Source organism: Hirundo rustica, chromosome 9, assembly GCF_015227805.2.
Source record: "Hirundo rustica isolate bHirRus1 chromosome 9, bHirRus1.pri.v3, whole genome shotgun sequence".
NCBI classification, from domain to species: domain Eukaryota; kingdom Metazoa; phylum Chordata; class Aves; order Passeriformes; family Hirundinidae; genus Hirundo; species Hirundo rustica.
In genome coordinates, this window is record NC_053458.1 from 23,635,765 (window position 1) to 23,649,779 (window position 14,015).

Here is a 14,015-nt window from a genome sequence, read left to right on the forward strand (position 1 = left end):
TATTGAGCAAATGAGTTTCCTCCCCATACTCATGGTGTTTCGTTTAGGCGCTAAAAATGATACGCAATTTTTCACAAGAAATGGCTGATTTTCTTTTTACAAACCCAAAAGTGCTATGTCTTAGCTTTTGGAGGAACACTTGGTTTGTTCTAGAACTCACCTGAGGAGCTGGTGGCAGTCCTGTGTCCTTCAAGCACTCTGTGAGAGCAGTGATAATTCAGGAGTGACTTACATTCACGCTGGCTGAAAGGCCACGCTCTAGCCAGCAGTTCCTGAAGCCCTGCTTTGTGTCGGGAAAGGTTTCCCTCACTGGGTTGATGATGCATTAAGGGAGAGTGTAAGTAAGTAGCAGAATACCTTCAGTAACATGTAACATCCTATTTTAGCACCAAAAGAGATATCCTGGCTACGGAATGCAAGCTTTGAATTTATAATCAGTAGGAATGAGGCATAATGGAAAGTGTTACAAGTACCAAAAGTACAGTAGGAGCTTCAATTTTACATTTAAAAGCTTGGGTTTTAGGCAGAAAAATATGGTCTTATGTGTAATTTACCACTATGGGTAAACATGATATTTTTATAAATCATAATTATTTTCAAATTAACAACAAATCTGCTGTTCAAAACAGTCAGCATTAGCATAAAAGAGGCTGAAATAACACGTTTTAGAGGAAGTTGTAAAAGCATCACTAAAAAACCTTTCAAATCTTTTAAGACTGATCTACTAAAGAGATCTTTTAACTTCCCCCCTATACACACATATAGAAAACACAGAATTAAATACATATACACACAAATTGCTATCAATTTCTGTTCCAAGATGTAGAATACTCACTGGCTTTCTCCTTGTCACACTCTTACTATCAGACTAAAAATAAAAAATTAAAAACAAAGAATCCAGTTTCAATCACTTCCTAAACAAGATTTTATGAACACGAAGGAGGCAACTGTACAGGTCATAAAAATTTTTAAGAATTGGTCACTATAAACTGGAGGTAGTTTTGAAATACGTTAGCTTGAATTAATTTATGAAATCAGAAGTAACACTAATCTACAAAAATATTTTAAAAATTAAATACTGTCCTGTTAGGAAGACTGCTTCCCAGTCATTGAATACATTCTTTTGAAAAAAAAAAAAAAAAAAAAAGAAAAAGAAAAAAGAAAAGAAAGAAAGAAAGAAAGGGGAAAAAAAAAAAAAAAAAAAAAAAAAAAAAAAAAAAAAAAAGTAGCTTTTTGTTTCTGGTTGTTCCCACTCAGCTTTGGTGAGCAGGCCAAGACACATGCACTTGTTGATCTTGCTCACTGAAGGCGTGCTGATGCTTCCTGAAGTTGTGACAAGGACTGAATGTGACATCCCAGTCATTTCCGAGATCTTTTTCTACTAGAAACAGTTTTTTAGAACTTCCTGTAAAGTGTTTTAATTCTAAACTAGTGCTTCTGAAACAGTATTGTGCAGAAACTGTCCCCCAATTTATCTAAAGAGGTACTTCCTCTTGAAAACCCAGATGATAATCCAGAGAGAAAAAGATTAGCATGAGCTCTTGCACTTTCAGTTTTATCGGTATAAAATGTCCCTGGGTAGCTTTTGCACTGTATCACAGTCACATGGTCTCAATACATACCAGAAAAAACTTCTTTTGTAGATTTTAACCATAACCATAGAAACCGCTGAACATTAGTAACACTTAAAATACAAAGATTTTAAAAAGCCCAAAGAAAAGTCCCTCTCAATGAAGTTGCTGTTAAACTGCCATTATTAAAAATACTAAGCCCATTTGTTTCCAGCCCCGCTCTAAAAGTAACTCACAAATTTATTCTTGCAAATAAGCATTCCACAGCAATGGGGGAAATTAAAAATCTCTCCATATTTATAATCTACTATAAATGAAATTAAATTACATACTATGTAACCCTGTAACCACTTTTAGCAAACTTCTCACTGTTATTTTAAGTTGTGTGCAACAGGAAAAATAAAAAAAGAGATTCCTCATCTGCTTTTCTTGTTTTTCCTTCACAAAAAAGTAATAAAGAATCACAAAATCATGAGGGTTGGAAAAGAGCTCTAAGACTGAGTCCAGCCATCAACACAACACTGCCAGGTCCACCACTGAGCCATGTCCCTAAGCACCAGATCCACATGGTTTTGGAACACTTCCAGGGATGATGATTCCACCATGGCCCTGGGCAGCCTGCTCCAACGCTCAGCCGCGAACAGGATTTGAGGTTCAGCCTCAGCAGCTCCAAGAGGAACAATCCCTTCCCTGGTCCTGCTGCCACTCTTTCTGATCCAAGCCAGGATGCCCTTGGCCTTCTTGCCTACCTGGGCACAGCTGGCTCTTGTTCACCCACTCCTGACCAGCATCCCCAGGACCTTTTCCACTGGGCAGCTTTCCAGCCACTCCGCTCAGCCTGGAGCATTACAGGGGATTGGTGTGAGCCAAAGGCAGCACCCAGCACTTGGCCTTGTGGAACCCCATACGCCTGGCCTCAGCCCATGGATCCAGCCTGTCCAGATCCCTCTGCAGACCCTTCCTCCCCTCCAGCAGACCAACTCTTCGGCTCAGCCTGGTGTCACCTGCAAAGTGACTGCGGGTGCCCTCGATCTCCTTCTCCTCAGCCACCACCATGGCCTGCGCCCAGCTACCCAGCCGGTTTTTTAGCCAGCAAACAGAGCACCTGTCCAAGGCAGAGGCTCCTAGCTTCTCCAGGACAATGCTATGAGAAACAGTGTCCAAGGCTTTCCTGAAGTCCAGGTAGACCACATCCACAGCCTTTACCTCATCCCCTAGGGAGGTCACCGTTCATAGCAGATCAGGTTGGTCAGGCAGAACCTGCCTTTCATGAAGCCATGCTGGCTGGGCCTGATCCCTGGCTGTCCTGCATGTGCTGTGATCAAGGTGATCTGTTCCATAACCTTCCCTGGCACCAAGCTCAGGCTGACAGGCCTGTGGTTTTCTGGCTCCTCCTTCCAGCCTGTCTGCTCAATGGGCACGACACTGGCCAACCTCCAGCTGCCTTGAGACCTCCCTGGTCAGCCAGGATTGATGATAAATGGTGGAGAGCAGCTTGGGTGGATTCCATCCAACCCCACAGACCTTTGAACAGTTAAGTGGGTCACTGTTTCCTCCTGAATTACAGGGATTTCATTTTGTTCCTTGTCTCTGTCTTCCCAAGGACAACTGGTCTGAATACTAAAGACTGAGGCAAAGAAGGCATCAAGTACCTCAGCCTTTTTCTCATCCTTTGTGGCAATACTTCCCCTCACATGCAATAAAGGATGGAGATTCTCTCCTTGGCCCTCCTTTTGTTGCTGATGTATTTGTAAAAACACTTTTTGTTACCTATTACAGCAGTGGCCAAATTAATTTCTAGCTGGGGTTTCACTTTTCTAACCTTCCTGCATAACCTAACATCCTTGTAGTCCTCAAGAGCATCCTGCCTCTTCTTCCAATGGTCTTTTTTCCCTGAGTTCCAGTGACAGTTCCCTGTTCAACAAGGCCAGTCTTCTTTCCCACTGGTTCATCTTTCAGCACATGGGGACAGCCTGTTCCTGCATCTTTAAGGTCCTTGAAGAATGTTCAGCCTTCCTGGACCCCTCTTCACTCAGGATTGTTTGCAAGGGACTTTCTCAACCCTAAAAGGCCAAAGTCTGGCCTCTAGGGCTCCTCAGCTTCCTCAATGACTCCAAGGTGGTGCTCAGGCTCTGGAGGTGATCCACCTGCTTCCTGGCACTGTTGGTCTCTGCTGCTGCTGAAGTCCTGGAGGACAAGAAGCTGGCCATCCTGCAGTACAAGCCCTGCTCCTGTGGCTGGCAAAGGCAGCAAGCCCTCAGCAGGTGCTGGGCCTGCTGCTGCAGCAGGGGAACTTGCAGCACAACAACTCCAAAGTCCACAAGGAGCTGGACAACACTGTGGTCCTCTTCATTTACCCTGCTGAGGAGCTGGATGTGGCCAAGCTGGTATCTGAGCTGACTCTAGCACTGGTGGAGAGCAAGAGCAGGATCCATCCAGCATGCTGACACGAAGTGTTTGCTGTGGTGTTGTCTTCCTTGGGGCCAGGCAAAACCACCCTTCTCCTCAAGGCAGTGGATGCAGTGGAGCTTGAGGACAACAGGGATGGGATAATTCACGTGGGGCAGGCCAGGCTAGCCAGGAAGACTTTGGTGAAGCTCAGGGACCAAGGGTTTCTAAAGTACACGGTGGTGCTGCCATCACTCCATCATAACAAGCGGATGTTTTACCCTTGGGACAGATCCAGACCGGCTGCTGCTGGCCCACAGGACTCAGAGCACAGTTACTGTGGATATCACACAAGGGTTGATGTTCTTTGGAGCTCCAGCTCACACAGAGCCCAGGCTGATCAGGAAATTAAATCCAACTAGAGTTTTGAGTGCAGGTATAGGAAGAAAGCAACTGCCTTGGGAAAATGAGCGTGCCAGATGCAATGAAGGTGGCTGAGGAGTGGAGTTGCCTTTCTGAAGGGGCATGGAGCAGGGCTGCAGCTGTGTGTTGCTGCATGGCACCAAGTCCCAGGGTGGCAGCAGCTACAGGGCAGGGGAATCACTGGCTACTGACAGTTTGACACCAGAGATGTGAGCGCTGTTTCTCTGAATCTGTTAGATTTGCATGAGACTGAAGTTCTGTTCAACCTTACAAATACCTTAGTGAGAAGCTCTAGTCAGAGATGCTTGAAGTGCCACCACTTCCCGTAACATTCTGATATGTATACAATATGCCATAAGCTAATAAAGTGTATTTGGCTGGGAGTTCCCAGGGTGAAGTCTGTTGCCAGCAATGGAGCCACTGGGAAGAGCAGATGCCTAAAGAACTTAAATGAAATCCAAAGCGAAGTTTCGAATGACATCCAAAGCTCCTGTATCGAAGCCGCAGATATCCAACATGCCTCTGTCGTCCGGGCCCGCCATCGTAAAACCATGGGAGGTCATTCCACAAACTACCAGCTTAGCAGGAATACCCATTTTCTGTAGGAAGGAGAGCAAAAAATATCAGAAAACAAATACAAATTAAAGCACATGCACATATGCAGTAACTTGAATATGCCAGAGGGTCAAATCTTGCTTGCATAAGCTGCTGTCTGATGTACTGACAAATGAGGAATGCCAGAATCAGAACTGCAGGATGCCTGCCAACACTGGAATGGCAGCTAACCTCAACTAAGGAAACCAAATTAAAGACATTTGGTTTTCATCTCAACTGGATGGAAACTATGTAATGATTAAAGTCCACACACCCATGCCTGACAAACATATTTTTGATAGTTAAAAAATTAGTTTCTTTAAAGCATAAAGGATTGTTTGCTGAGCAAATAAGGGTTTCCAATAGCAATGTGCTCAGAGAAAGTATTTTTCTTTGTTCTACTGTGAAATTATGAAGCTGTACAGATTAGAGCAGTCCCTTTAAAACACAATGCACTTTCTTCTCAAGATACCGTCACCTCATCCTCTTGACACTTGTCTTCTTCATTACTTCATTGAAACTTTTTGACATCTACTGCCGACATCAAAGTTGAGTTTAACTTTGAGAGTCAAACTTCATTCTGTAACAACTACAAAAACTTATTCCATCAATTATATACAGGATGTAGAAATTCATACAGCCCCTGAGTAACAAAATTTTATGGACACTGCAGCACACAGAGCAGGGCAGGCTAATCACAAATCCTTCTAGCAATTCTGTGGTTTTAAATATGCACAATTAGTGCAAGATGTGCACTAATTCTGCCTAACTGCAGTACTGATAAGTTTTTAACAACATATAATTATTTACTGAAGAAAGCCACAACCAGTCCAATCTCTGAAAGATTTTTAGAGCTGGTACTTTGTACAGCATTTATTAATCATAAACAGAAGCATATTTACCTCTCTGTACTCTGTAAGGGCCATTGCAGGAGGAGTATTCCCAGCAAAGGTCTCGTTATCAGTAAATACAATGAAGACATCAGCAGCTGTCTGAGTTTTCTGAGCCCATATCATTGGAAGTGAACAATCAATGGTACCCATTGGAATCTTATAGAGAAGAACAATAAATATACAAGGAACACATTTATACAGAAATTAACAAACCATGGAAAAATTACTTTTGATGTAATGTACTTTTCATGTTTTACCATGTGTTACTAGCCAAAGAGGCTTTTTTGTTAAACTTGGTCATTTTAACTAAGTTTGTCCGGTTTTTTGTTTGTTTTAACTTCTTTTAATATAATTTTCAAGCTAACTTACTGTGACCTAGCACTGACATTCTAAATTGCAATGTTTAATATCCAGCAAATGAAATAACGACATTTGCTGGGCTTTCTCTAAACAAAACGCACCAAAAAAAAAAATCCAATCTTTTACTAGAAAGATACAGATTAAACAAGGTAGCAGAATTGGTTACAAAGAAAATAGTGTAACTGCTGAGGCTTTTTTTACATACTTCATACATTTTCACTAAAACTTGAGGTAAGGTCATGTCAGCCGTCACTGGACAAGGGACCATTTCGTGTGAAAAGGCAACAGTTTGGGAATCCTTCTCAGTCCGTGCTACAACCTGAGAGAGACAAAAATAATCCAGTTACATTACTCTGAATTTTTAATGTCTGAACTGAGCCATTCCCTACCAACACACAGCATGACAAATGCTTTGGTATTTAAGTCACCACGGCCCCTCAGAAATAGTAATGGTTCACTCTACACTTGAAATATTCTGTAATATTACTGCAAATAAACACTACAAAAGGAGCTGAACAACTGCTTTAATTACTCTTACTAAAGACACTTCCACTTTTCTTCCCTCTCCTCTGACATAAAACCTTGACCATTTTTAAGGGCCAACAAAAGTTCAACTCCTCTGCAATAAAAGAATATAACACAAGAAGCTTTAGAATACGAAACTGAGGGAAAAGTGATTGTGAATAAAGGCCACATTGATAACTCAAACAGACATAAGAATTAGCTCAACATTTCTTAATTTAATCTGTATTTTTCTATGAATGCTTCTGAAAAATTAAAATGCATAAGATAAAGTTACCTCTTTCACTTATAGTAAGCCATTTTATTATGGCTAAGGTAAGTGAAAAAGCTGCTCTGACCACTTTGATTTACAACAGAAACCACCTTCTTCAGACTCATGTTTCAGAATATGGTTGCTAGTAGCTTTCAGTAATGAGGCACAAAGTCACACCTGCTGTACCCAACAAATATTACATGTAAGTTTCCCCTCGATTTCTAACCACCTTTAGAGCACCTTTGTATCACAAAAAGCAATGCAAGCTAAAAACAATTATAAATAAAAGAAATTGAAAGCCTCACCATACACATTACTGCTGCAACTGTACTGGCATTGAGCACACTGCCCAAAACCTTTTGTGTCATTGATGCACTGACATTAACTGCAATTACAAAGCGTTTTCCTGTTGGTTCCAGTGTCTGAAAGAATAAAAACCAAAAATATAACAGGTACACATAGTTTATATATGAATTTCTTCTGCTGCTTTCACTCCTAAAGTGGACATTTTTTTCCTCTTTCTGGGTAACAGGACAGTGCTGTTGCCAAAGTTTCAGAATTGTTTCCCACCCCAGGAACTGTTCTTGCTTTCAGAAAGCAAAGATGTCTTAAAAAGCTTAACTAATTGGAGAACTATTATTACCTTGAAAGCTTTGTAAAATGAGGCATCTAAAGCTTCTAAAATGTCTTCATCAGGACGCCACCAAAGCTTCCCTCTGTTTCCATGGCCAGCTTTATAGGTTTCTAATGCAACCAAAATATGGAAGGGATGTATTCTACCCTACAGGTAGAAATCAAAAATAAGGGTATGAAAATTTAACCTCCTTTAAAAAAGTAACAAACTAAATGCGAAAGTAAGTTCCTACTATTAAAAAAATCTCAGGTTTAGTATATGGTTACCTTAAATTTATTAAATCTAAAGAGTTCATGCAGTCTTTACACAGCTGTTGGATGAACTGATACTTGTGGGTTACTGATAATGGACCTCACTCTTCTAATTAACACCGAATGGGATGCCATCACCAGAATTCGGTTAAAATTTTGCAGCTGTATGATTGTCCAGTGCTATTTTTCATCACAGGCTTACAGTAAGATAAAGTCCCTGCCCAGCTGAAGAGAAAGGAGCTGAACAAGGAAATGAACCAACTTAAAACCAGCTTTATACAAGATACAGTAACATTGGACAAGAAATTATTTTTGGAACATAACATTCATTTTTCTCATGCTATAAAACACTCCAAACATATTTTTTGGGTTTTTTTGCTTTCCATATATAAACTTAATTTATATAACCTTATCAACATTTTGTTATCTTTATCTGAAAGGAGTGTTTCAGTCTTTAATCACTGCCAGCACCAAAACTCAGAAAATCTGAATGCCTGTCCATTCTCTATCTTCCATCACGGTATTGCACCACGATCTTTGCTCTCCCTTCTCCAGTGCCTGTGTATGATTAAAGATGAAACCAGAGAAAAAGAACTGCAGTAGGATGGGGAAGAAAGGACTCTTCTTCTTGTGCTAAATTCAGCTCTGCTGCTGAAAAATTTAAGTGCCCTGATTTTCATATTCCCAGCTCACAAAACTGCTCCTCAATACACTTGTCCACTCTACCTCTGACTAAGTCCCTGAAAATTTTACTCTCCGTTTGGAGAACCCTCTTTTCTCTCTTACTTCCCCTACCACTTTGATGGACAATAAAGCAACCAGAAAAGAGGAAAGTCTCCTTGCCCATCTTAGTTTTTTTTCCCTCAACTGCTATGCTATTTTCTTAATTCACTTAAACATACCAAGACCCAGAAGAAATTGTTGAACCCAACTAGCTAAGCCACAGCCTTCATTTAGAAAGAGATCAAATAGCTGCCAATACACTTATTGTATCAGAATGTTTCAGAAAGCAGGTGAGGAATCAAACGAGAAATTAGAAACAGAACTTCTAAAATAAAGTTGCAGGCATTAAACTGCAGTTTTTAAAAAGAATAAACTAAACATTAAAAATTAAATCCACAAAGGCTGGCACTGATTAGAAAGTTCTCACCTTTTTTAGCAGTTTCTCATTTCTCAGTTTTTCACATACTATTGCCACTTCTGAACCTCGTGGTTCAAGCACTGCATTTGCTGTCAGCTTTCCTAAATTTCTTAACAATACAGAAATAGGCATTTCCTTGAGTAATGCCTTCCAAACCTATGATAACAGAGAAGGGAAACACAGAAAGATGAGAGTCTCAAAGTACAAGAACTGGCATCTTGTGTTCTATGCAATCATGCATACATTGAATAAGTGCATTTTAAAATAAACATACAAATTATATTAAGATCTTAATTATTTTAAATTAACTATTTGGGTAAGCAACTTGAAAAAGTGTAACGGCTATTCTTTAAAGAAATCTAGACTTAAGACTCTAAACAGACTCTATGGAGAATTAATACTTCTATGGAGAATTCAACTAAGGAAGTTTACCTACCTCTTTAGATTTCAGGTGGTTTGTCAGGAGATGTTCTCTAACTAGACCATATTCCTCTATCAAATGAATAACTTCCAATTCATCTTTTGTGCATTTTACTTTCTCCACAGCCTCCAGGTACTTCAAGAGTTTTTCAGTCTCAGCAGAAACAGCTTTCTCTTTATAAGCTTCTTGGACATCCTTCCACCCCTTGGTAATATACTTAGTGACTATAGCAATTCCTGATGAAAAAGAAAACCATTTCTCAAGCAGGATCACCATCTACATACTGGCATTTATCATTCTAGGATGCAAATGAATTAGCAGGTTTCATTCTCAGACCTACCAAACACCTACTGAAAAGGCCAGCCATACAGAATTTATAGCAGTACTTTTAATTACTGCATTAATCTCCTTAGAAGTAAGGAGCTTTATGTGTTTGCAACATTGCCCAGAGAAGCTGTGGCTGCCCCTGGATCCCTGGAAGTGTCCAAGGCCAGGCTGATGGAGCTCTGAGCACCCCGGGCTAGTGGAAGGTGTCCCTGCCCATGGCAGAGGGGTTGGAACTGGATCATCTTTATGGTCCCTCCCAACACAAACCATTCTATTATTCTAAGATTTGAAGTCAACACATCTTCCCGCAAAATGAAAAAGTATTATTTCATCATTTGTAAGCAAATAGAAACAAAATGAGGGAGTCGTGTTATTTTATCTTCTCTTGGCACATGGAAGAAAAGAAGGAACAAACCCCGTCTACTTTGAAAATAAACAGGTCTGGTTTTGACACGAACACCCACTGTTTTAAGATGCAATTTACAGGATATCCTCACTAAAAATTCATATATATAATGGCACTTGGGTTTCCAAAATACTTCCACAGTAAATATAAAAGGTTTAAACCACAGTATTTTCAGGTAAATAAAAATTTATTACCTTCACTGGCAGGTTTTAGGTGGGACAACCTCAGAAGATCTTTATGAGACCAACCACTTCTTTGTTTATATTTTGTAACTGCTAAAGCAAGAGTCATGCCATTCTTTCCATTGTACCAATCTGCAACAGCTTTCCTCAGAGCACGGCCCCACATGCCACATTTCATGCCCTCCTTCAGATCTTTTTTAAACTGGATGAAAGCAAAGAGATGGGTTGGTACGCAACACACCTCGGGGACGGCTTTAAACGCCGCTTGTTTTGTTTTGGCATCAGAGCACTGGGAGCAAACTGCGAGGGCAAAGAGTAGGGGCTCCTGTTTTGCCGCTCTGCCCTCTTGACTAAAAGCTTTTATTTCTTCAACAACTTCGCAGCCCCTGCCCTCTTCAATCAGCCTGAGCAACGCCTCGGCGTTCCCGAAGGCCAGCTTCTGCTCCTTGACGCGGTAGGTGCTGCCCTCGGAGCCGAAGCACAGGAAGCGCTGCAGCCGCGCGGTGTCGGTGAGGTGCCAGCCGGCACCGCCGGGCTCCGGCGCCGCGCTCGGGGGCTGCTCTCGGCTCTCCTCGGCCTCCATCCTTCAGCCTCCTGGGGGCTGCTGGAAGAAGAACACGTTTTAAGAAGAGCTACGGCTGACTGCTCTTTCAGCAAAGTAAACACGCGTGGTCTGTAAACTTGTAATCTTAAGTTTTCTTTGATAAATTTAATTGCTCCAAGTGCGCGGTAATGCACATCATATAGGGGAAAAGAAACAAAAACATCTGAGTTGTAATAGTGACGAACTTATTTCTTTAAAGCCAACTCAGAAACTACTTAACCTCAGTAAGTGGCAGAGAAAAACCATTTGGTGTTACAGCCTTTTGCCACTGATATATTACATCACTTTCTTAGGTAGATTTTTATATTGCAGACTAAATGGCTCAAAATTCAGATCTTGCGCTACTCTATTTTGCTTAAGAATTACTAATACAGACCAACGGAAGAAAAATGAGGCTAAAATGAAGAACTAAGATACAGACAAACTGTTTAGTTGGAAGACTTTGTGAGAGCTTATATATGGTAGGTTTCAGTGAGGCTTAGACAACAGCTTTTTTACAACTGAGTAGCTCAAGAACAAATTATCTTTGCTACAGGCTCAACCAGTCTGCTGCTCCAAGTGAGAGCCAAGAAAACACAGACACGTAACAGATTACGTACTGCTTTACATTCCAAGTTATGAAGCAAAAATCAGCACAGAAATTCACAATCATTCAGGTCTTTCTATTTATACACTCCTGAGCTGCAAGACAGTTATAATATTTGTAGGGCAACACCACTGCTCTTACTTGGAGAACATCCAGCACGGCAAAATTCAAGCTATGACATCTAAAATTAAGCAAATGCAGGTGAAATGAAATTAGCAGGATAAGGGTAAGAAAATTCCTCATCACTGCTACCTCCAAAACATTAATAGCACAATAACACATTTAGTCTATTCAATTCTCACCAAACAATAAAATTCCATTAAATAGCTCCTACTGAAAACCAAATAAGCAGAATTGATAATCCACTCCATCAAACTGCATATAAATCTTAAAATACAGGGACTACAGTCAGAGCACACACATTGACATTTCAAAGAAATCCACTAAATAATTTTCAAGAATTGCAGATATCTACTTTCAACTTCTTTTGTTCGGGTAGTGAAGACAAATGAAAGCCATTTCGCTGCATTCACCAGGATAAGCTAGCACAAACAAGTGTCACTAATTGAGACAGAGGGTTCCCCCATACCTCCAGTTTCAGTAACACTGATTTACAAACAATTTCCCTACTTCTCTGACAGAGAATTTCCCTTTTTCTGCCAGCAACTTTCCTCTGTTTTTGCATATCTGCACCCAGAATGAAACAACAATCACCAGTGGGTCCCATTACATTCTACAAAGTGATAAAATCATAAAAATAGAAGCCATATGCTGATGCCTGGTTTAAGAAAGCAGGTTTCTGTCGCTAGAGAACATGAAAAGAAATGATACTCACATATCCAACTCCAGAGCAAAAAGAAGGGAAGTTTATTTAGATGACCTGGCTTATATAGATTCTGGACAATGACCAGGGATTGAACAATAAAGTTGCCACCTCCCCGCTCCACTGGCCAGATTAAAAGTCAATCAATTGTCCCTCATCAGAGAGGAATGTGAAAACAATCACTTTGTTTATGTTACAAGCGTGAGAAGACTCCACTACAGAAATGTAAACATCAGAAGGCTAAAATTCAGGGCAACAGGTTTCACTGAAAATTAACTAAGAAATATCCTTCATTGTATTATTTAGAGCATCAGTGCTCAGTTAAAATTATATATTCTAACCAAGTTTCCTGCCAAACCTATTTAAATACACATCATGGTTGAACTGATTTTTCCTCTGACATCTGAAGCATGCAAATACACTGAAAATAATGCAAATACACGTGGTATTCCTCATGTATGAATACTACATGAAGACTTTTTCATGTCTAAATCCATTTTATTTCATTACAGTTCCATTAGCTCATTCCTTTGAACAGCCAGTAATGTTTCATAATAAACACAGAAAACCCACACAAAAAATCCTGAAATCATAGTAAGCATCTATTTATTTATCAGAAAATAAAATTGGTACATGAAATACTGAAAAACACCGTTATCTTGAAGGAAAAAAAAGAATGGGAAGCATAAAGGATCACCCATGGACAAGAAGATCTCCATGTATATAAAACACTGAGAATTATTTCTTGCTGTAGCCTTCATACCCCTACTATAATAAATATTACTACATTGAAATGACACAAATGGGAAATCTCTTATGGATATTAACAATGGATAATTTTTATGGTTACTTTTGTATGGACTCACAGCACTGGAAAGAGGCACATGTCTGCATCCATATGCTCCTGACACACACCCGTAATAGAAAAGATTGCTGCAAATAATTTTTCTGACACCCACCTCCTTAATTTGCTTTCTTAAGAATATGCTATGAGCCACAAACCCAGATTCTGTTACAATTTCTGACAACTGTCTACCACAAACTGTAAATTCTTAAAAATAGATCAGTATTTTAAAAAATACTTTTGAAATCCTCAATAGCTGATGCAAACCACCCATCTCACTACTAAACAATCACAGCAAAAGTAACAGATTTACACTTCAGCACTATGAGCCACAAACCCAGATTCTGTTACAATTTCTGACAACTGTCTACCACAAACTGTAAATTCTTAAAAATAGATCAGTATTTTAAAAAATACTTTTGAAATCCTCAATAGCTGATGCAAACCACCCATCTCACTACTAAACAATCACAGCAAAAGTAACAGATTTACACTTCAGCAGCAGCTACTGGAAAAGCACTTACTCACAGTTGAGCTGCTCAAGTCACGTTGGCCATTTCTAACCCTGTATTATGTCCCAGACTCACAAGTTCCCAAAGCTATTCCCTCCCCTGAACCCGTCCCGCCCCTCTGCCCAGACCTCAAGCTTATTTTTTCATTTAATACCTGTACAACACAGACAACTTTCATCCTAACAAGTGGATAAATGCAAATGCTCACTTAATATATGCTCTACTATAAGCCTACTCTTCACCTGCTGAGCTGCAGCAGGGAACTTGAATTTAAAGCACC

General features: G+C 40.1%; 1 protein-coding gene across 3 annotated transcripts; it reads right to left on the minus strand.

The window, feature by feature from the left end:
- Window positions 1–1,233: 1,233 nt before the first annotated feature.
- RO60 (Ro60, Y RNA binding protein) lies at window positions 1,234–10,953 on the minus strand. Of its 3 annotated transcripts, XM_040072466.2 has the most exons (10): window positions 10,379–10,953; window positions 9,467–9,687; window positions 9,040–9,186; window positions 7,648–7,785; window positions 7,310–7,426; window positions 6,435–6,548; window positions 5,879–6,025; window positions 4,899–4,981; window positions 4,707–4,819; window positions 1,234–2,020 (listed from the first exon to the last, which is right to left on the minus strand). In XM_040072466.2, the coding sequence occupies exons 1-10, from the start codon at window positions 10,947–10,949 to the stop codon at window positions 1,896–1,898; spliced, it is 1,776 nt and encodes a 591-aa protein (XP_039928400.1). In that variant the 5' UTR covers window positions 10,950–10,953; the 3' UTR covers window positions 1,234–1,895. The 3 variants fall into 3 exon arrangements, 2 of the variants coding, with proteins under 2 accessions (XP_039928400.1, XP_039928398.1); XM_040072464.2 differs by having other exon boundaries at window positions 1,234–4,981; XR_005702127.1 differs by lacking the exons at window positions 1,234–2,020; window positions 4,707–4,819 and having other exon boundaries at window positions 4,850–4,981; window positions 6,442–6,548.
- Window positions 10,954–14,015: the final 3,062 nt, after the last annotated feature.